Source organism: Onychostruthus taczanowskii, unplaced genomic scaffold (assembly GCF_017590055.1).
Source record: "Onychostruthus taczanowskii isolate IOZ18803 unplaced genomic scaffold, ASM1759005v1 scaffold1, whole genome shotgun sequence".
In the NCBI taxonomy this organism is placed as follows: Eukaryota; Metazoa; Chordata; class Aves; order Passeriformes; family Passeridae; genus Onychostruthus; species Onychostruthus taczanowskii.
The window spans coordinates 30,132,187-30,155,418 of record NW_024496525.1 but is presented as its reverse complement, the minus strand read 5'-3'; the positions used below and the strand labels follow the sequence as shown (position 1 = coordinate 30,155,418).

At 37.5% G+C, this 23,232-nt stretch overlaps 1 protein-coding gene across 3 annotated transcripts in view; it reads right to left on the bottom strand.

Annotated features, from left to right (window-relative positions):
* PPP2R5C (protein phosphatase 2 regulatory subunit B'gamma) overlaps window positions 1-23,232 on the bottom strand; it is a 72,845-nt gene that overhangs the window by 25,324 nt on the left and 24,289 nt on the right. The window contains exon 2 of one of the 3 annotated variants that reach the window (XM_041415611.1): window positions 18,161-18,284. The exons of the other annotated variants lie outside the window; for them this stretch is intronic. Coding sequence (XP_041271545.1) covers window positions 18,161-18,254 — 94 coding nt within the window. The 5' untranslated portion in view covers window positions 18,255-18,284. The remainder of the gene's footprint in view (window positions 1-18,160; window positions 18,285-23,232) is intronic. 3 annotated transcript variants of the gene reach the window in all.

Here is a 23,232-nt window from a genome sequence, read left to right as displayed (position 1 = left end):
CACAAATTTTCCATCTGAATACCCATGCTTTTGTTTAATTAAAAAGTAACGAATAACTTCTCCTGAGAAAATACCAAAAAAGTAATTAATTGAGAAGTCTGCATACTAAAAGCCAGCCAAATTTATGACCTGAATGCAAAAAGTCTCAGACATACAAAGTAGTTGGAGTGGTTACCTTTCCCCCATGAACTGTAAAATGGAAAACGGTTCAACCTGAAGCATAACAACAGTTACACTTAGGGACACTGTGCTATGAATGCATACTCCACAAAATCCACAGCCTAAATACAGACTATAATTACACAAGTAATGGACATACAATTACAGTGATTACAGTACACTAACCTTAAAGAGAGGAAGCATTAAATATGTAATTACCACTAATAGTGAAAGTTAAAGACTGACAACTAAGAAGATCAAGAAACACCCTCAGCTAGGCAAGCCACCTCCCTTGCCATTTATTCTGAGGTGGCTTAACTATTTTAAGTACCTCAGTCATCCTCACTATTTGAGAGATCCTCTTTATACAGACTGAGAACCACACATATTTCTAATGAACTGTGTTTTGTTTATTTGGGTGAGACATAACCGCCTCCTTTAGCAGTATTCATCCACAGCTTTCAAGTGTCTGGATCTCACATTTCTTCTAGTACTTTGTCTGGAGTTGCCTTGAAATCAGGCTCATCCCTAGTTTTAAGGTTTGAAAGGATGATTTCAGCATGATACCAAGCAGAAGGTGGTTAAGAAGATGACTTGAGTAGCCCAAAATTTTTGTGCAGAGCATGTGTGCACACCTGCACAGCAACTTTGGGACACCCAATAAGTCATTTATCCTCAGACATTTGCCAGGGACTATCTGGTTATGTTCTTTCAGTTAACTGCATGCCGATTTCTAAATCACCTTCCAGTTTAATTAAGCGATAACCTCTCACTTCCATTTGCTTAATTAACTGGGACATTCAAAGAGAATGTCATTACGGAAAAAAATTCCCTACTTGTGCAACTCTGGTGCTCCATTCCCTGATGACTGTGGGAAGGTCATAATTATTCAGAAGCTATTCCTTAAAATTACACCAGAACTGATACTTAGAGCTATTCACTAAGCAAAGTTTTTTTTTAAAAAAACACCGAACACCATCATTCCCAATCAAACCAAACCCAAACCCCATATATTCTGCTTCCTTTCCCCAATGGTTTACATAATTTTCACAGGACTTGCTTCTGAACCATAGCAGTAGAATAATCTTTTTTATTCACTCCAAACACTTATCCCCGTCAGTACTCGTATTTCATATGAGTACTATTTTTGCTCTTCTACTGGAACAGGAGTACAGTTTGCTGTAATCCCAAAGAAGGTCAGTCTTATATTTGGATTGAATGTCCATCAGTTCCTGACAAAGCTTTACAGAAATTTGTTATGGCATATTTTATGCCTAAGCCTGCATCATTTATCCTACTGTCCTTTTTGTAAGAGAGAAACAGACACTGGAAAAAGTATCAAAAGATGATAGGTATTATGAGAGCAAGGTAGATCTCTGGGACAGAGGGATCAGCTTTTTGTCTTGTTTGGGTTGTCCAGAGGTTTTTTCCTTACCATCACAGGGTAACTGTTGGATCAAGTAATACAACCTTCAGATACACAAGCTCTGCCCCTTCTGTTTTAACAGTATCAATACAGAAACAGCCATTCCGTATAAAATTTTCAACATCATCTTAGCCTGTGGCCTTGCCAGATTTTCTGTATACTGATGAGTATAAAATAAGATACTTTCCACTTTATAACTGATACTAGTTGTGCTTTTATTATCAGATTAACTAGACCAATATCTCACTCTTAAAGGCAGCACTGCCAGTCTCTATTTCCCTTCTAAACAGCCAGGTAAAGATCAGAGATACTCAGCTACCAAGTGCCTTAGCAGAACACAAATAATTGTCTGGAAAAGTTTAAATTCAAACACTGAACTCTGTATGAAACAGATTCTTTGGAAGCTTCAGGCATGTCTTCAGTAATTCCTACTGTGTGAGTTCACTGCAAACAGGCTTCACACTGGTAGCTGTCCTCGACCCTGCGTGTTTCTCAGTCAGGATGCGGCACCGGTCTGCACTCGGGAGCTACCAGCCCCACCCTTTCTTCTGTAATGTATAGACCACCTAAAGAACTAAAATATGTGAATATTCTAACAAATCAAGATGTCCTCACATTAAAACAAAATTTCCCTGGTTTTTAAGAAAAATAACTAAAGTAAAAACAAACCAGAAAACACTGACGTTTGTGTTTTCAGTGCCTGTATTCTGTGACACAAAAATATTTTTGCTGTGCAGGACTGTAGGAGATCTTACTGTTTTCTCAATCATATTTTTTATGTTCCTTCAAATCTAAAAGTTGTATTTTTAGTTATGTATTGTAACTGTGACATCACTGGGCACTGATGACAGATCCATCCCCTACCTTTTTCATTGAAACCTATTTTTCTGTGACAACAGTGTAATGTAATAGCTGCTGAAAGGAGGACAAAAGGCAGAGCAGGGTAAGTGGGTGACCCAGAGATGTCACATGAAACAGCTGATTTCTAGTACAGATTGGAACCAAAATAAGGTTGAATTTCAAGTTTTAGGTCATATTCTGACACAGAGAAGAGCTGATGCAATTCCTACCACAAAACACAATTTGTGGCAAGTAAAGCACACTATGCTACATCATTTTAAAAACAGAAAACAAGAGATATGGTTGACAATTGGCAAAAAAATACATTCAGAACACAAAATTAATTTCAGTTTCGTGAATAATTTTTTACTCTTACATAGAAGCTTAGCAGAGGTATGAGATTTGGTTGGCTGACAGGTCCCTATTTCACTGAAAGAGAAGTAGCTCTTTTTCCTTAGAAGGCCATAGAACAAAAGATAAACTAAACACCACATCTCATGAAATGTGTCAGCAACCATAATGAAGCACTAGAATTGTTAATGATTTGGAAAAAAAACCATTTAATTGTCAAATAGAGTGCTACCCAGAGGATATCCCTAAATTTATTGGTCACATGGTCCCTTTCTGCTAGTCAAAAGTATTAGTGCATACTAAATTTGATGTTTATTGGCACAAAAAAAGCAGCATTATTGAAGCTTTGTAAGATGCCCTATAGAACTGTACTTCAACAATGGGACTCTAATATCTTGCAACGTTCTCTTAAAACACTTCAGTTGACAATACCACAGCAGCATTTTTTCAAACAGTAGAGTTCAGTGCCTTGAGTAAGAGAAATGGAAATTGCCAGACACAAAGGCAGAGGAACTACACAGTATGGAAAGGAGAACATAATCTGTAAAACATGGGTTTACCAGAACTAATAATTTTTACAAAACTAGGGATCAAGTCCTTAAAAATGAGAAGAATTAGAAAAAAAGTAGAAAGAATTTTACAAAAGCTGAACCAATAATTGATAAAATTCAATATAAAATATTTACCTTATTTTGAAATTGTGTAACTACCATCCCAATTCAAAGCAAAAAACACTATTCTGGAATGGTTTTTATTGCATTTCTATTTTTGACCAACTCTTAATATTTTTCAGTGATTTTACTGAAATCATGATGACAATAATTAACACTAATTAAAGATGACAGTCTCCCATTAACAGAGTTCTATCCTAACACATGATAATGGAAATAAGTGGGTGGCACGTGGAAGAAAACTTCAAATTCTTGCATGAACAAATTTAATTGAAGCTATTTCTTCTAGCAGCATATAAAAATATACTCAAGGAATACCAGAAAGTACTAAAATTATACACAATACATTTTATACTAAACTAGCAACTACTAGTGGGAGTTTGGCTGCAGATAATTCAAAGCAGGCAAGATGTTGTATGGATACACTGGAGTAACAAATACATAGAAAATACTGCTGTTTATATTGTTTTACTTATTGACCCTGCAGAAACATTTCTCTGCCAAAAGAAATGCTTAAAACAAGAAAAATGACCACAGTTACCAAAAAGCCACAGGAACACTCACGGAAAAACAGAGTGTAAGTACTAAGCTCAAGAGAGACCCACATATAAACATTTTAAGTGGCACAAAAGAGGAACAAATTTCTGTTCTTTATCTCACTATTGAAGATTAAGGGATGTACATGTCAGGGTTGTGAAGTGTCAACGAATACACGCTTAACCTAAAAGAACTGAACTGTCAATTCAAGGTCCTTCTCCAACTACCATGTATGAGACCTGTAAACATTCCTGTTTTGCTTTTTTTTTTAACACTTCAAACATTTCCCATCAGAAACAGGACACTGAAAGGCAGATAGACTTGGTCTCATCTACAAGCTCACGACTCCCAAACAAGTCTTGATCAGTAATTAAAAATATTTTACAGGCACTTAGAGCTTCCGTAAGGATTACAAGAAAACACTTAACTACTCCAACCAGCTATTACCAAAGTAAAGCTGTTTTGTTCAAGGGCAGCTAGAAGGTGAGCTGAGAAGGGTAGGTGGGTGCACAAGGGAAGTTTCCAGTCTCAGCCAGTGCTTGGACAGTGAATCAAAACTTCCAAAGTGTGTCCTTCATCTGCATCAGCTGCCCTGCTGCAGCCCTGTGATGTTCAGCACCTGTGCATGTCACCAGAGACATGGGAATGAGACCTAGCTGCAATTACAGGCTAATGTCCACTCTTCTGCATTCAAGGAAGGAAGCTGCTGATAAAAATACCATCTGGTTGTTCTTCAGATAACAGAAATTTGTAACTGGAAAAAACACACAAAATATAATTACTTCCCTAAATACTGACAGAAAATAAGGTTTAAAACCAATAAATATGTGGCAGATTGTCTACCTAAAATTCAAAAGCAAGTGCCTTTTATTTCATTTTCAAGTAGTTACATTTTTGGACACTCAGGTACTCCATCTTATTTCAAGATGTCTTCTTTCCATCAAACAAGTTCTGTTTAGTAATAAGCATTCAAACCTTTTATTTTAATAAAGCAACAGCACTTATATTCTTTCTATGCCAATCAGCAGCCTGGATCAAGCTGTAACTCCACTTACAAAAAAAAGTTATTTCACCTATGACAGACTGTGTATGAAAATAGTCTTAATCATGTGTCCAGCTCTGGGATCCCTGACACAGGAAGGGCAGGGACCTGCTGGAGTGAGTCCAGAGAAGGGATGAAGATGCTCAGAGGGCTGGAGCACCTCATCTGTGAAAACAGGCTGTGGGAGTTGAGGTTCTTCTGCACATAAGAGTAGTCTAAGGAGAGCTTATAGCACCTTTCAGTGTGTAAAGGGGCTACAAGGGAGCTGGAGAGAGACTTTTTACAAGGGAATGGAGTGATAGGACAAGGAGCAATGGCTTTAAACTGACAGAGGGCAGGTTTAGTGTAGTCGACATTAGAAAGAAATTCTTTACTGAGAGGGTGGTGAGACACTAGAACAAGTTGAGCTGAGAATGTCCATCCCTAGAAGTGTTCAAGGCCAGGTTGTATGGGGTTCTGAGCACCCCAGTCTGGTGGAAGGTGTCCCAACCCATGGTAGAAGGGCTGGAATTGGATGCTCTCTAAGGTCCTTTCCAATCTAAACCATTTTATGATATAGAAATGGGGAGGGGAAGTCAAGAGCAACATGTTGGAATTCATTAAGGTACATAGCATTTAAGATTTTTGGTTTCTACATAAAGAAATCTCTTGGCTAAATTTTCATTCAAAAGAGTGGCTTTTAATTTGATTATGAGGCTTTTAATGTAATGTATTTTTTCATGTAATGAAAAAAAGGCTGTTAGAATCAAATAAGCTATTACCAGACTAATTAAACAGCAACTGAAAAAAAGAAAGAGGAAAAAAAAAAAGACAACACCTCAAGAATCCTACAGTTTAAAAGAGTCTGAAAGGAATGGGAAGCACATGTCTTGTCAGTCCCAGAGTGAAGCTCAAAGCAGGTGCTTTACAACACTAATCCCCTCTGAAATCTCCAGTCATTGGGAATCCAGCACTGATGGCAGCTACCTCCTAACAGAGATTACTCTGTGGTTTTGAGGACAGAGGAACAAAGTAATGACATTTAACCGTCAAAGATTTAAGACGGGAGATTTTAAGGACTGATTAATAATGAAATAGGAAAAAAGGTCTGCTGTCATTTTAAACAGTTTGGCATAATTTTTTACATACTAAATAACCTGAGGCACTGAAATTACTGCCAGTAACTTTATTCCAGGTGTAAATCATAAGTCAAATGATGATAAGGGTAGATCAACAGTGAATAATATGCACACCATATTATCTAACGATTTTTCCAAAGCAGACCAACGTCACTCTGAACCAAGCTCTTGCTTTACAAAGAGTTTTATCAGAAGTCAACTGTTTTATTAGACACCACATTAAATTTTTAAAAATCTTAAAGAGGATATTTGTAATATGGTTAAGAGAAATAAGGACTCCTACACTATATTAAAACATTTAAAAACAGAAAGTGAAAAGTAAAAGCGATAACTGCATATATATTTTAAAGGCAATGTAGCATAAAGAGGAAAACAGAAATGCTTATACAGGAAATGACATGTGAAACAAGCCGAAATGGGCTTGAGCTAATGAAATGGAAATTCTACCTGCAAATTAGGGAGAAAAATGGCAAGGAGGATAATCAAACAGACAATGGAGAAAAAAAGTATCTTACCAGGGAAAGAGAGAAACCAAACAAAGAACTCTCAGTAATGCTTTCTGGCACACACACAGTTAATATGACAGCAAATCTCACTTTTAAATACAAAACACTAAGAGAAAACCCCTCAATTTCATAGCCACTAGAGTGTGCTTGAATCCACTCTCAAGTTAGCCAACATCTTTAAATGTGCTTGAAAACTTTAAAATGTTTTAAAATATATGTAACAGTCTCTCTGAGAAAATGAAGCACTACTGTTATAACACCAGACCACAATTATATTCTGTAACACAACCAAAGTGCGTGGCCCAAGTCAGAAGAAGATTTGTACTAAGTAAACTGAAGAAGCACATAAACCTGAATAAACTCTGCCACTCTGGACACTTGGACGAAGTAATCGAGGTAATCAAGCCTACGCATCAGCTGTAAGCAAATGCACTGTTTCCTTAAACACACCCAAACTCCACACACCAACCCCTAATTTTAGTCAGATACTGCTGAGTCTGAGTAACTTGTCAGTCAATAGTACCTGTCACACATCCATGATAAATACAATTCAAAGAACACTCAGCTGCCAAAATGTAAAATAACTTAGTTCCTTCTCCAGAGCTGTCAGACTGCCTCCCCCTCTCCTTACTCCATGTACATTTGTAAACCTGGGGGCTGCTGCTTGTTTTCTGCTGGATGCTGCTGAATGCCAAAATTGGTGAATTTAACGATGACACTTAGAATAATCATTAACAGATTTCACAAGCTGGGTCTTGTGTAGGCTTAGAAATACATTACACAATAGATTACAAAGCAGGAAGAAAAGCCCCCCCAGCTTTTCTGTGATCAAACCTGATGTACTTCACACTCCAATGCAAACTAAGGCAAACATGCAGTCCCTATGCAGGAACTCTGGTGAAGTTGTAAGCACATCCTTGCATCTGAAGCAAACATTTATTTTTAAATTAACAAAAACTTCCATAAACCTTCCTTGAGGGCAACCCTGATTTAGTTTTCTAAATTCTCCACTCTATTTAAAATTAGAAATAGGAAGGTTAAGTCTTTTTTCATAGGAAGAGCTTAAACAGCACAGGTCACACTGAGCCTGAGATGCAAACTAAGGTCCTGAATGGTTGATCAACGTCTAAATCATCTCAAATTGTCACACATCATTACAAGATATGCAAAAGTGTTTTCACCAGAAATCAACAGGGCTTTTGTGGTTTTCTCGAGAGCAAGTTCTCAACAGACTTCAGCAGACTGCAAGCCTATCTCTAGTACAGGGTTTTTTTCTGGGGGGTGAGGGTGTGGTAGGTTTTTTGTTTGGTCGGTTCGGGTTATTTATTGTTTGATTGTTCGGGATTTTTTTTTTTGTTTGTTTGGGTTTGATTTTTTGTATTCACTGGAAAATAAACTCCAATTCAGTGCACAGTTTTCCTCATTTTTGGCATGAATAACCCTTTCTTAGTCCCACATCCTGTGCAACTTAGCTGCCTTGTATGAGGTGATAAAGGTAAAAGAAATGATCAAGCAGCATAAAAACAATTATTTGGTAAGAAAATAAAGAAATATATTTAGAATTAGGTCAGTAAATTGCTCAACAGTCAACACTGGCCATGTCAAATTCTAAGAGCAATTATGAGCAGTTCTCTGTTAGGAAATAAAAATTACTTTCTAGCAGTGAAAATTTTGACTCAAACAAAGTAGAAAGCCAACTACATCCATTTAAAAACACATGCTTTCAACATCTAAGAAGACTGAATATACAATATACCTGCACATTTGTCAGGAGTTAAGTGCATAATGATTTCCCATTTAACCCAAAAATGATTGCTGCATAATCCAACATTATTTTCCTCACATCACATTTGTCTGAAAACATACACATTGCCTTTAAGAGATGTCTTCAGTCTCCAGTCAAACTAATCTCCAGTCTCACAAAGGAATTCTAGTAAGAACTGAAAATGTACCTATTAGCAAAAGTGCCCCTATTGCTCAGCTGCCAGAAAAGCTGACATTCTGCTGATAATTTCTACCCCTCTCACACAGGAGAAAGAGTGAACTGCAGTATGGAATAATACATTTAAATCTAAGCCTCCAAGAAATCTGTAAATTTACAGAGCACAAACAAATTGATTGGCTGTATTAGCTGTGAATCTATGACTGACTCCCTACTGCACGTCCAGAAGTCCTGGACACGTTAAGACATCTCACTCCCAGCACATTTTTCAAAATATTCATTATTCTATTTGCATTTTCACTTTTTAACAGAAGATTTAATGTGCAATGAAAGCAACTTCTAATTTCTTCCATTTAACTATAAGCTTTGAAATGCTTTATTCCTTAAGACACATTAAGTATTACCAAGTTTCCAATAATATGAAATAAGATAAGTTATGCAGTGAAATATATGCTCAAAATTTTGGGAGGATGTGTAAAATTCTGATTCAAAAGCCACAAAAATCTTAATTTTGTACTGGGACAAGAACAAATCAGTTTTTATTGCATGCAAACAACTTTAAGACAGTCCTCAAGTAACCTCTGTGGATCAATTTTTGGATTTTAAGGCACTTTACATAGATTACATGTAACAGCAGCAAAAACTATAAAAATATTCTGGCAATAGGCTAGAAGAAAGGTTCCATTATTACAACTAGTTTGTCTGCAAAATGTTTTTGAAGAAAAACTTACTACATTACACCCAAAGAACAGACATTACATTGGTTTTTTTGTAGGCTTTGATAATTTTGTTCAAGTTTGCTTTCCAATATGACTTGAATGAACACAGGACACCTTTGAAACATCACTGACACTGTTATACATTCTCTTTAAATATAAAAGTAGTAAGAGAATTTGGTTCTAGAGGCTGCGTGAAGCCACACAGATGGTAGATTTAATCCAAAATGCAAATTAAAAACCTTCCATAAGAATCTTTAGAATTAAAAAGTGCTTCAAATTGGTAGGCTTCTACAATCAGAAAAGTCCCAAATGAACAATTTTAAAATTAGTTTTAAAATTTTACACTTCATGTATGATTTTTTCTTCATGAAATTCAGATCGTTATCAGTAAAAAGAGCAATTATGAAAATTGACACAGAACTGTCACTTCCACTACTGAAAACAATGCAGAGTCAGATCCCACCCCTAAGTTTAACTATACTTTTATTAAAGAAAACTGCACTGGCAAGTTATAGCAGAAATGGTACCACATGAATTGTAGGCACATTATGTGGAATTGATTAAAGGATGTGCAGATGTGGCTTTAAAACATCATCTCAGTTTTATCTCAGTTTTATCACTTTAGACAGGATGGTGCACACACAGAGCAGCTCTGTGAGGCTGCTGAGACTCTGCTTTATCTGTACGAGGTGTCCACCCCCAGCACAAAGGTTAGAGCACAAAAGCCATCTCTCCCAGATGAACACCTTGTCTAGATGATGCAAGTAACCCTGTATCTATTAAATATTGCTGGTGCCCACTTAATCTGTGTGGTTTACAGTGCAGTTTCAGTAGCTAATTATTTGATAACACATGGAATTAATTTTAGTCTCAATTATTAGAAGCTTCAAGCAGAAATGGAAATAAAATTTTTCCACAGAAACAGATGATACTTAATTTTTACCTTAAAATGTATTTCACAGCAACCATCACAAAACAGTATGAATAAAAATTTGAGGGCATATATTTTTGCTTCCTTGAAAGGGCATGCACATTACTCCGTGAGTCAGTAAAAGCAATGTAAAAATTCCAGCTGACTACCTTCCTACAATTTCATAGTATTTTTAGCTCAACAAAAAGTCCCCTCTAGAGACATTTTACAGTCATGCCCTCAGATATCTACATGCAGTGTGAACACTTAACATCCTCACTGTTTCCAGCAGAAGAATCCACACATGCCCTCCTCATATTGGCAAGGGGTCTATATGAAGGTAAAAACAACCCCACAAAGTCAAGAAGGGAGGAGTGGCAGAGAACAAAGAGTAAAAGCAGTAACAAGGTAAAATACACTCTCTGATAGAAAGTGCTGCATGGTAAATGGAGAGTTAATAAGCATGTCACCATGCTACAGGCAGCAGGAATAATAACTAAATAACCTCCTTTAAACCTGCTTTTGCTCAAATATTAAAACCAGTCTGCATTAGTTTCTTTGGTAGACACATTTAAAAAAAACACTGATCTACGTCTGGCAATGTCTGAATGTCCTTCCAAAAGATTTAGCCAAACAGTACAGTAAGTAATACAACAACAGGGCCATTTGTACCAATATCAGTCCTTTGATAATTGAGGTGATTATCTAATACTAACATATGAAAGTTTTCATAATTTGATATACACAAGAAGCCTAGGTTCATTAAGAACAGAACTGCTGCTTGTCCTTGAGGAAGATGGCCTTGGTTCTGCTTTTTGAGGCAACACTTTTAGAAAGGAACAGTGGATGATGGGTTTCAAAGTTAACAATTAAGTGTACAAGTCATTAAGCAATGTTAAACAGCAGCAGCTGAGAATTTCCTAGGAGAAACTGGAAACTTTTGGCAAGATGGATGACTATGAGCTCCAGGAATCAGGCCATGTACCAATAGAGCCTAGGTGGCTTGGCAGGAACATAACAGCCTGAACACGTGGTTGATACCTGTTCTCATCCCTTCAGGTTACCAAACTGTAATCGGCTAATGGGGGAGAAAAGGAAAGAACAAGCATTTTCATCTCCTTTAAATCTCAACTGAGATTTCTCCATTAGATCAAAACCCAACAACAACTATGACCTGCAAGCAGGATAGAAGGTGCATGCTGATCATGGGAAATTCCATTCATTGCATTGGCAGGACTAAAAAAAGTTTTGAAGGTCTTTTGCATGAAAATATTTCCACAAAGGAACAAGCAAGCCTTCCATTTTAAAATTTTAACTCACTCAGAGAAGTAACATCGTTTGTCACTACTACGGAAGCATCTCAGAAGAAAATTAAGATATCTCTTCTATACACCTTTCCTCCCAGGAAGACTTTGCTCATTTCTCACAACAAGGAGCGACTGTACCTTAAATATTGACTGAATTTAAATGTGCTAAAGAATTAAAGAAAATTAAGATTTAAATAAACATACATGCTCAGACCGAATAAGTTCACCATCCTTAAAATACCTACTTAGGTGGATGGTGCAAGATGCATTCAAAGAAAATACAGAAGGAATAAACCAGATTCATATTTTGCTGCAGAATATACTAAGATGAAGAAAACAGCATAATGAAATGTGACTTTGAGATTTTTAGGTATGCTTTTATAATCAGAATAGGCTAGTTTCAGACTATAATAAAATATTATTACCCTCAAAAAGGCAAACTCAGCACACATAAAGGAAATTATGCTTGAAACACATCAAGTTCTTGGAAAGTATTAGAAATTTGGTGACAATTATCCTGGGATTTTTGTATTTTTAACATGGTGTTGTTATAATGCAGGAAGATTACTACAAACATGTTGTAAGGATGTGTTAGAAATGACACTGTTCAACATTTTCATAAATACCACAGAAGATGAACAGCAAGGTCACACAGTTTGTTAAAAGCTGTACTCATTGTCAATTCAAACTTGTCAAAAAGGCTAAAGAAAAATCTCACAGTACTGAGGAAGTTAATTCCATCTATCCGATCTTTCCAAAAGCTGATAAATGTAAAGAAATGCAGGTGAAATAGCTGCCTGTGTACATTTATTAATTCTAACTCACTCACAAGGTACGGACTGCTGCTGAGCTTCTAACTGAAGATTTAGAAATGAATAAAACATTCTTTTAGCATGCCAATGTTTTTAATACTGCATGCACTTCCAGTCATCCATCTTTAACAATTTGCTAACACACGGTAAGAATAATTTAAAACATCATTAACACAAAAAATTTTAATTATCAGGAGTAAAAGTACTACTAACAGGCATGCTAGCATCAAGTATTAAAAAGTTTGCCTTAGTAACTAAAAAGAAAAGAAGGGGCATAAAGAGAGTTTACAGTAAGAATATTGCCCTTTGAACTTGAAAAAAATCCCCTGCGTTTAAATTAATATTGTAGTATTTTTACGTTACAGCAAGGACAGTCATTTTTTGGTCCCACAAGAACCAAAGAATGACAGAATCACAGAATAATTTTCACCAGAAGGGACAGTCATTTCTGCTAGTCTAATCTCCCACTACATAAACCCAGCTGCTCTCCAGTCCAAGTATCTCCAATTACTGAGATTTCACAGTCCCTTCTGGAATCTTGTTCCAGCTTTTAACCACTTTTATGGTGAAAATATTTTTGCCTTGTGTACAACTGCAATCTCCAGAGTTTCCTAAGTCATATTGGTTACTTCTCATTCACCCACTGTGGATCTCTGAGAAGAGCATGGCTCTGTGCTCTACACCCTCCCATCAGTTAGTTGAGGATCAAATGTCCCCTTAACCTTCCCTCCTTTAGGCCAAACAAATCCAGCTCTTTCAGCCTCCTTTGTACATCATGAGGGAAATGGTTGCCATTCTGTGTGCTGAGTTTGGTCTCTGCTACTTCTGAAGCCAGAGCTTTGGGCTCTGCTTCCCATTTAATTACAGAATGGATATTTTTTTATTCTTCCTTTAGCTCAGACACCATTCCTGCAAAGCAACAGACTAGCAACAGTTTTTAGCAACTGTGGTTAGACAGAAGTATTTTCAGGTCAATTATTTTTCAAGACAAACACACGATGGATTCTTTCTAAAATGAAAGTGCCAAGCTTTTCTCCTTTAAGATACAAATTGCCCAACTAAACAAAGATCTTTCACCATCTTTGAGGAACATGCAAATTTCTATCTAAATACTCAGATATTTACATCACAGCAACACTACCACAGACATTTTGCCTTGAAGAACTCTATGTAAAGGTGGAATCTGAACTACCTTCCATGATCCCTCACACAAGATGAACAAGCAGCACACAGAAAAAATGGACAAAGTTAACATCACGTAATTTTTGAAAAAAAAGTCAAAACATCTTCCATAAAATCTAAAGTTACTTAAATAATGCCAAGTCAAATCTGTCAAAAAGCATTTGCTGCTCTGGAAGGCAAAGGAGAAGGATGGACAATGAGATAGTTGAAACATGCAATGGCCTACAGGAAGTATCAGTTTGAGTTAACATAGTATCAGGGTGTTCTCACCCTTCTTCCCACACAATTTTCAGTATGTCTTGCAAAACATCTTGAAAATAATTTTTGTAAAGGAGGAACAGACATTACCAGTTCCAGGCAGTCAGCAACCAAGCCATTAAAGTAACCTTTACATACGGCTAGTTCTGCCATTGCAGATCAGAACAGAGTTTTTTATGTATTTTGTTCAAAATATGTCTTGAGCTCATGGAGACATTGGCACCTGAGCTACTTCTATGCTCTGACAAAACAATATTAAGGGATTTTTGTTATGAACACTGAATTGTACTCCAGAAGAAAAACATCTCCTCCCCCCTGCGTATTCATACTCTGTCTACAGAATGAATTACTTTTATTTCCTACCTGTTACTACACGCTATACTAAAGTTATGATTTTGAACACTCAACAGTAAATACGAACCGGTAACTCTGAAATCTAGTGACAAATGTTTACTGTTTGTCCTAATCCATGCAGTTTTTACAGCTGCTTTCTCTGACTGAAGTGCTGAGATGGAAATCAAAATGTTTCCTTTCCCCAAGCCTCACCTTGTGTTTGTGGCTCATCCTGTCAGGGCCTTGACTGCACTTCTACCACCCTGGGCCTTTGGCTGCCAGAAGGGCTCCATATGGAGGGATGCATCCTGAAAACACCATCCAGATCTGTTTCCCTCCTTACTGTAAAAACCCTAAATTCATGATACCTAATAACCCCCTGTGCTGTCTTAATGTCATCTTGACTGCAAGTGGCCCATTGATGCACAAAGATCCTAAAGGAGCTCTCCATGCAGATACGACATGATGAGTTCCTTCAGCTACATTTGTTTCACAAGGTCAGGTCTCTATCCAAGATCACAAACCACAACAGTTACTCCATGGCTGTAACAGCTGCTTAAACTGAAATTTAAATTTTCCTAGAAGCTTTATATCATTCCAATACAACTAAGTTTTCAGGTGATGATGGCAATCGGTGATAATCAGCTCAAGGGCATAATGTTCAGCTACCTTTGTACAGCAGAAAGACCAATGCAGCAGCATCATAGCTCAGATCACCAGGACAGCCTGTTGCTGACTAAAGACTCACTACCCCAGCAGGCCAATCACTCTCACTGAGCCAAAGTTTTCAGCACAAGCAGATAACATACAGCAATAGTGCCACACCACTTGCATTTGGCACGGATTAAGCTCTGTTGGTGCTTGTTATTTTCCAACAGTGGGTCAAAAGTCACCTGCATTTCTGATTTCTACACACTGCTCTTGAACAACTGCCAACAGTCTACAGTTGTGACAAAGGGCATAGTCTTGCAGTACCTGAATGAAGAAAGGAGAGCAGCTCCTCTGACACTGAGCGGGCTCAGCTGACAGTCCTGTGGCTGCTGAACAAGTGCTCAGTGCAGAGGGACACCAACCTGGGACACCAAGACCAGGATGCAGATCAGTGAGGCACATAACAGGACAATCACACAGCTGCAACCCAGCTGAGGCAACAACCAAGGCCACAGGCCTGAGTCTAAAGATAGCTCCTGAATCAAAGGGGAACCCCAACAAACTCACAGCTCCTTCCACAGCACTCTGACTCAGGATTACATGGCCACACCATACCCAAGATAAACTTGAGTACCGGCAGCCAAATAAACTGCTGGAGGATGGGGTATTTATGGCCGTGACACCTCCTATCCTACAAATACCTACTGCTCCTTCTTTTGGTCATGTTGGAGATAACAGTGTCAGCAATGGCAGTCAATAAAATTCTGACACTCTTTATTTCCTATTCACAAGACTTAATATAATTTTTAAACACCACTTGCATATTTTTTCAATTGTGTTGTCTAGGTAAAGCTGTAAGCAACCCAGAAACAAAGCTCCCCAGAGTTCAGAATGCACAGGACAAAGGTTCTGATCTGGCATGACACTGTTGCTTGCTAAAAATTTCCTTTTTATTCTGCAAACATTACATATTTCATATGATCCAGGTACAGAAAGTGCTCTGGAATTAACTTTATAAGTAAGATTGCAAATTTTTATTTTCAATGAAGTACTAACAGTGGAGTCCACAAGGCCTCACATGTTTTTTTAGAAGCAAGATTGAGTTCAAATATGGTACCTACACCATCTCAAAATTTAAAAAAAAATTAGGCAACTGGTACTTAAGAAATATTTCTATTTCAACAAACTATATCAATGAGAAACACCCAAGGGGCTTATGTCCCTACCCCCTGTCCTTGACCTTGAAGTTTTAGCTCTTACAGTTGCCAAGAGGAACACTTCTACTAGAAATTTAATCCTGTATTACAACAATGATGCAAAAGGACAACTGAAAAAGCAGCATGCATTGGGACAAAGAATAATAATGTGTCATTAGCCTTCAGAATTACCAGCTAATTTTTACTGCCATTAATTTTGTATGCATTGCTTCAAAATGACAGGCTTCATTTTGGAAGCGTCAGTACTGGTAGCATCAGCGCAGTGGGTGACACGAGGTACACGTAAAAAGCCCAAAGGAACTGCTGCACACATGGATGGATGGAAGAGATGCTTTGCTCTCCCAGTGTCAAGAAACTCCTCCAGGCTATAATACCAGAGACCTATTTTATTTCCTGCCACCTGAAAAATGAAAAACAATCAATCTCCCAGTTATTCTTTAATTGCTTACAAGAAACTCTACTCTCATAATCCACTGAAAAACTGCAACCAACCAAACAGAAAAAAATCATAACACCCAAAAAACCCCTAAACCACAAAACTATTTAATCTCTTCTTTACTACTGTATTTTTCTGTGCAACAAAAATATAGGTCTTGGGAAAGTATATTTCAGAAGTTTCTTAAAATCCATTGTTTCCACAATTATGTATTACATTGAGCAAAGACAAGATGAGAACTTCAATGACAAGAACCATGTTATCAATATTGGGACAAAGGATTAAGGATAATCATTGCAATATTTCATCATTCTGATTCCAACTTTGGTTTGTTTTCCTAACATGAACCTTTAAAAGATGGTGCTTTTCCCCTTCCAAAAGGCAGCACCTAACTGAAAATTAAAATGATTCGTACAAAGTGAAAAGCAAAGGCTTGTCCACAGGTCAGGCAGTTCCATTTATATTCCCTTGACAACAAGCATAGTCCCTATTTGAAATCAAGGGAATTTTACTGCATTTCCTCCCCAGTCACAGATCAAAATTAGTTTTCTAGAATTTAAATTCCAGAATTTATCCATTGCCACTTCAGACAGAGCAGGTTATGGCTCTTTTAAAAGGTAAGAGAAATCATGATTTTTAAATACCTGAACACCCATGTTGCTACTTAAAAGAACAGAACTTCTGAACAGTTGGGGTCTATAAACTACCAAAGCAAAATTTATGGAGTATTAATGAAAAAAAATTTCTTTCTAGTAGTGATATCTAGCCTTATGCCAGTGAAAGCTGAGAAGCAAACATAATTAAGAACGGTACCAGCTATGTTTCTTGCAAATAAATACCATTGTTCAAGATGTGCTCAATTCAGCAAATACATGTTCTGCCTCCATAAAGTTATAAACCAGAAACACCCTACAGCAGATATTAAAAAAAAGGACTGGTTGCTTAAGAGCTAAAAAAATACACCCCAAACCCCCCCAACACAATGCAAAATTTTACTACGTAAAAAAATACAGAACAAGAGATACATACTCGATATTGTACAGAAGTGTCATACCAATATATATTTTCAAATTATATAAAATGTAATTTGCAATGCACTAATTCTATAAACCCTAAAGAGCATATTCACTGAAGAACTGAACATTCAGAACTGCACAACACGGTAGGCACACAAGAGCTTGCTTGTTAAAGCCAAACCGCATCTCTTCTAGGAAATGCCTTCTAAATACATAAAGGATATTTTCATAGTGTCACATCTCCTTCCCCTCTTCCTCTCTGACACTTCCAATTCTTTTACAAGCTGCAGTGCACTTTAAGGCGGCTCTATCTGAACAATTCAAACAAAAAAAGGCTTTGAAGCACACCAAAGGTTTGCCCTTATTCTCTAGAAACGCTATAGGGATAACTTGGTTCTTCCCTCCCCCCTCTCAGTACCTTTCTGGGGTAGTGACTTCACATCCTTTGACATCAGCACAGCTTGGAAGGGGGATGGGAGAGTTACGGCAGAAAGCTGTAAAACCTGCTTTTAACTATGCATGCAATGCCACCATGAATTCTTAAATCTTCCCCAAACACATTTAATAGAAAATGGGTTTTGCTCTCTGCCGGTTTTACCGCGGCTGTAACAAATCGAGAGGGACTGAGCTACAAAGGACTTCCTGCTCCCCTTCTCCGAGCTCCACAATAGCCATTTATTCGCTCGTCAGAGGGTCGCGATTCACTCTCACACGCACAATAACTCACCTCTAATATGCAAAAGGGCCACGGGCTGGAACGGCCCATTGGAATTGGCTGCGTCAACCACCATCCTGCTGCCAGCTCTGTTACATGTCAACATCTAGGCTCCAGCAGGCACGGCACTGTATTCCTTAAGGCAAGAAACCGGCCTCCATTTTAGTTTAAAAAAAGACAGAAACTGAAGCGCTCTGCAGCTGGAGGGAACTGGCTGGGGAGTGATGTCAGCGGGCGGGAGGAGCCCCATTGGCCGACGGCAGCAACTTCAAATGACACCGAGGAGGCCGCGAATGAGCGCGGCCGGTGCGGGGCTCCCCCCGCGCCCGCGCCGGCCCCGGCCCCGCGCCGCCCGCGGCAGGGGCGGAGCGGCTGCGGAGATGACGGGTCTGCTGCGTTGGGTCTGGGATTTTTATTATTACCAGGATGATCTCATTGCTGCTGTTGTACCCCCGCCCCCTCGATAATATTCAGTAGCACCTGCTAGAAAGAGCGCATGCAGTTTTATTTTTCCTCTTTCCTTAACCTTTCCTTCAGTACGGTTTCCCAGGATTATCAAACCAATGTTTAATTTAACCGTGGAAAAACACGGTTAAACTGAGTGTACCATCTACAACTTCAGCTTTCAAGGACCATAACAAAAGGTAGTTAGTTTACAGTAAGATACAGGTCCTTGGATTATTACTGTTTATTTAGAAATATAAAACCTCATAAACATTCCTTGCACTGTTTCACCACTGGTTACTAGTATGTACATTACGAATAAAAATACACATATATGACAAGCAGCAGATGAAACCATCATGTTTCATGCTGAACATTTCTTTTAATCTAGAAATGGACCTGGATACTTCTATCAATCTAGAAATGGATCTGCCTTCAGATTATGTTAATGTTCCTAAATTTGGATATTGCAAAATACTGGTTTTCCTTTCTAAAAAGATCATTAATTATAAATAACTTTTAAAACTATTACTGAAAAGTAAAGACTATTACTAAGAAGCAATATATAAGCATATGGAAGCAGTTTTCCTGCATAATCTCAGAAGTACAATAAAAAAAAGCACAGCATAACAACTTCTGAACTTGTTAGTTCGATTATTTAAGGTATTTACAACAAAACTGTGAGCAGCCTTCTTTCGTCATATGAGACTTGCACATTTATTTTTACAATGAGCTGTTTGAAGGACCATTTTGTCTGCTGGGAGTGATGTTCAGAGAAACTGGCACTGTTACTTTTGCTGTCTCCAGATCTGTCCTTCTGCCTAAATACTGTATGTCACATACTAGTGCCAAAAAAATTAAAAAAAGGGTGCACATCAGAAGAAGTTACTTTTTCATTAAGTAACTTGCTGATGAAAATTTGAAATAAAAACAAATTATAGGGCATATGTGTATCTGGTTAGAAAAATTATACCACTCTACAGTAATACACTGTCAAAGATGAGTTAGAGCTGTACTGAATATTATTCAATTGGTGAAAGGAAAAGACTAACTGGGATATAAAAAAGAAGAATATCATCCATAAGACACACAAAGAAATCAACTGGATTTAATGATTGCTGACAAGGCCCAATTTGAAGTAGTACATCCTGGATCTAAACCTGATGAGAAAGCCCAAAGACAACAAATATTTAAAACAAATCTTTAAAATATTACTTAGTTAAAAAAAATAAAGCTCCTCGTTTGATGTGGTGTGTGGGTTGTTTGTTTGTTGGTTTGTTTTTAAATAGAATGGACTTGACTGAGAATATCCAAGTACCTTAAAGAATAATTACGGAGGTGGAAAGAATTAATTTTTCTACACTCACTACAAACAGTAAATGCATCCTACCTCAAAGAAGATTAGGTTAGAAATTAAATGAAATCTTCTCACAATAAGCACACTTAAAAAAAAAAAAAGACTGCAAAGTTTCTAGTAATTTAAAAAATGGCCAAACATAATGTGTGACATAAATGTAGTAGATCCTGCTTTTGACAATATCAAAACAAACCATGTGAACTTTTTAGACCTCTTCTCTAAGACTACAGATTCAAATCCTTAATCCTTATAATGTAGGCAAAACCAGGGAAGGTGTATTCTCACAAACATCATGTTTTTTATCTATATATCCCTTAAGTATACCTTAAAATCATAGGATCATCAAGGTTGGAACAGACGTTTAATGTCACCAAGTTCAATGTGAGTTTCAGCCTTGCAAAACAAAAAGCTACCAGACATATGCCTTTAAAAAAAACAGACGATTGAAAAATAAAACCAAGACTGACCTCTAACAAGGTTTTCTACAAGATTTTGATGGATGAAGGAAAAAACAAAACAACTTGGGTATTTTTAAAAGTATTTTCACATGCAGGATCTTGTAGCAAATTCTGTTTCTTTTCCCAATCTTAAAGCAGAATTAGATGATCTTATAGTAATAAACCACAGTACAAAGTGGTAAAAAATAAGGTTTAAAATTCCAGTTTATCTGGTAAATCTTAAAGCAGAATTAGATGATCTTATAGTAATAAACCACAGTACAAAGTGGTAAAAATAACATTTAAAATTCCAGTTTATCTGGTAGCTATATATTTAAGAACAGCTGCTCTATCAGTCCTTTCTACTCATACCTGCTTCAATGGTCAACTACTGCTTCTGTCTCTCTGAAACGGTTTAAAATTCCAGTTTATCTGGTAACTATATATTTAAGAACAGCTGCTCTATCAGTCCTTTCTACTCATACCTGCTTCAATAGTCAACTACTGCTTCTGCTTAATCCTTGCAAAGATTAAATGGCCAGGAAGGCTGTCCCTGTGGCCATGGACACAATTTCACAACAGAGCAAAAAGGGAACATCAGTTACAGTGCCATTTCCTAATTTACACATAACCATGACTTTCATTGTTGGAGGCTCATTAGCAAATTTTAGGTAGTGGTTTAAGAGTCAAGCCACCTGGAAAATTCTTCATTAGACAGCATAAATGTGACATTCACAGAACTAGGAATCTCTTGGCAGATAGGATTCAGTCACATTCAGGAAGTTTTCTCTTGCAGAAATGTTTCTCATTTCTTCTTGTTCTCTCTCTTTTTTTCTGGACTCTCTTAGGTCTCAGTCCAGTACTTAAAAAACCACTGAGAAATCAGTGTATTTCTGCTGTAATTCTGACAGGACACTAATGAAGCTGAAGTACTTTGGTCTTCATAAGACCTTTTGCTGGTTAGTATCATCTGCAGTTTTCTCACCGTTGTACAGACTGAGAGTACATTCTGCTCAGGAGACCTGTATACACTCCCTTTGTTTCAATCCTAAAGTATTTGATTTGCCACCAAAGGAAAATATTTACTTAAGTTGAATTATTTTGAGCAACTTCATTTGGGAAAAAAACTGCAAAGAAAATTGAGTTAGGAATTGACTTCCTAATGGAAGGGAAAGAATATTAGTGCAAGTGGAGCAGAGCTAATGAATATCAATGGGAGGAAGAAGAGCTTACTTTAACAAATTTATGAAGACATTTCTGGTGCAAGAAAATGAAAAATAGTATTAACTTTAGCTATCCATTTATAGAATTAAATTAACAAAAAACCATATTGACAATGTAGTGAAACTCTACCTATTAAAGGTTTCCTCTGAACCCTGCTCATCACTTCTAACTTTACAATGATGGGAATGAAGGAAAAATCCTATAAAGTTCTCAGGATATAACTCTGTAACTTTTTAGAACTACAAAATGGTTTTGGTTGGAAAGGACCTTAAAGATCAGATCCTTTAGTTAGGATACAGCATTATAGCTAATGAATACTCTTTACACTTGGAGGCTATGTACCACTTTTTCAAAAACAAACACTCCATTTGGGTTATTGATTTTAAGAACAGCCACTCACCCTGCTTCTCACCCCACCAGAACACATATAGCAAATTCACCTGCCCAAAGGTTGCCTTTATTTCCATTCTACACCACCTACTACTCTAACTGATAATGGCAGAATCAACAATGTAAGATAATTAAAATTGCATGAACTTCTACTTACATGAAGACACTTGGCTTGGTTACCTCTCAGACTATATGAGTTTTAATTTTTTGATTGAGAGAGGAAGAGAAGGTATTTAGTCTGAGCTCTAAGGTTACTAAAGGCACAATTGGTGAAATTGCTATCCCTCATCAACCTAAACCAGTCTTTTTGCAGGCTGATTCAGGTCCCTTCCTGCACTCCTCTCTGCTTTACATTTGAAAATATTTTGCTCTCATCTGCTTCAGTGGTCATCAGACCCACAGCTGAGTTGGTGAAGTCCCCATAGCCAACAGAAAGCCACATTGTCAGGTTGGTTTTCTGCTAACTTAGACTGTGTTCCATGGCAGTCTAAGCTGAGCTAAACCTATAGGAGCTACTTCTGCAATCCTCTCTCTTCTGAGGCTCAGGTGCCCAACTCTCTGAAATTGCTGTACAAGGGTTTGTGCAGCTGCATGGCTAAACCAGATTAGGAAACTGAGCACAGTTAAAATGAGAAAAGGGTGAGTTTGAGCCATGCTGATTCCATTATCTGGCCCACCAGACAGACACCCAAAAAAGGGATAGGAATAAACATGACTTGCTTTTTCTGGTAGGAGCAATGTCATTGACTTCCCCCCCACACCCCCCGCCTCCAATTATAGCCTACACTAAACTTACTGTTCTCATAAATGATGACAGGCTATATGAAAATGTGGGTCTCACCACAACCCTGAACAGTGAGTTACTCAAAGACAGTAACTTTGTTTTAGAGAAGGAAAGGTACTGGATACTACACATTCTGGAAGAGAACCTGATAGATGGGCTTCTCCTTCTAGATTCTGACTCAAATCCAAAGGACAGCCAAGAGGAAATTCTTCAAGGAAACAGAGGCAGTAAACACCATGTTAATACTTAGCTACCAAAAGAAATACAGAGCTAAGACCTACCTGGATAAATGAAAGGGATCTGAACTATCATGCAGCTTCCTTAAAGAATTCCCAAGACTGAAGCATGGCAAAAGACAATTCCTCACGGAAAAATTTATAACATTCACTCCTTGTAGTACAGCAAAATTTGGCTAGAGGAATTGGTAAACATCTATTTGTGACTGGAT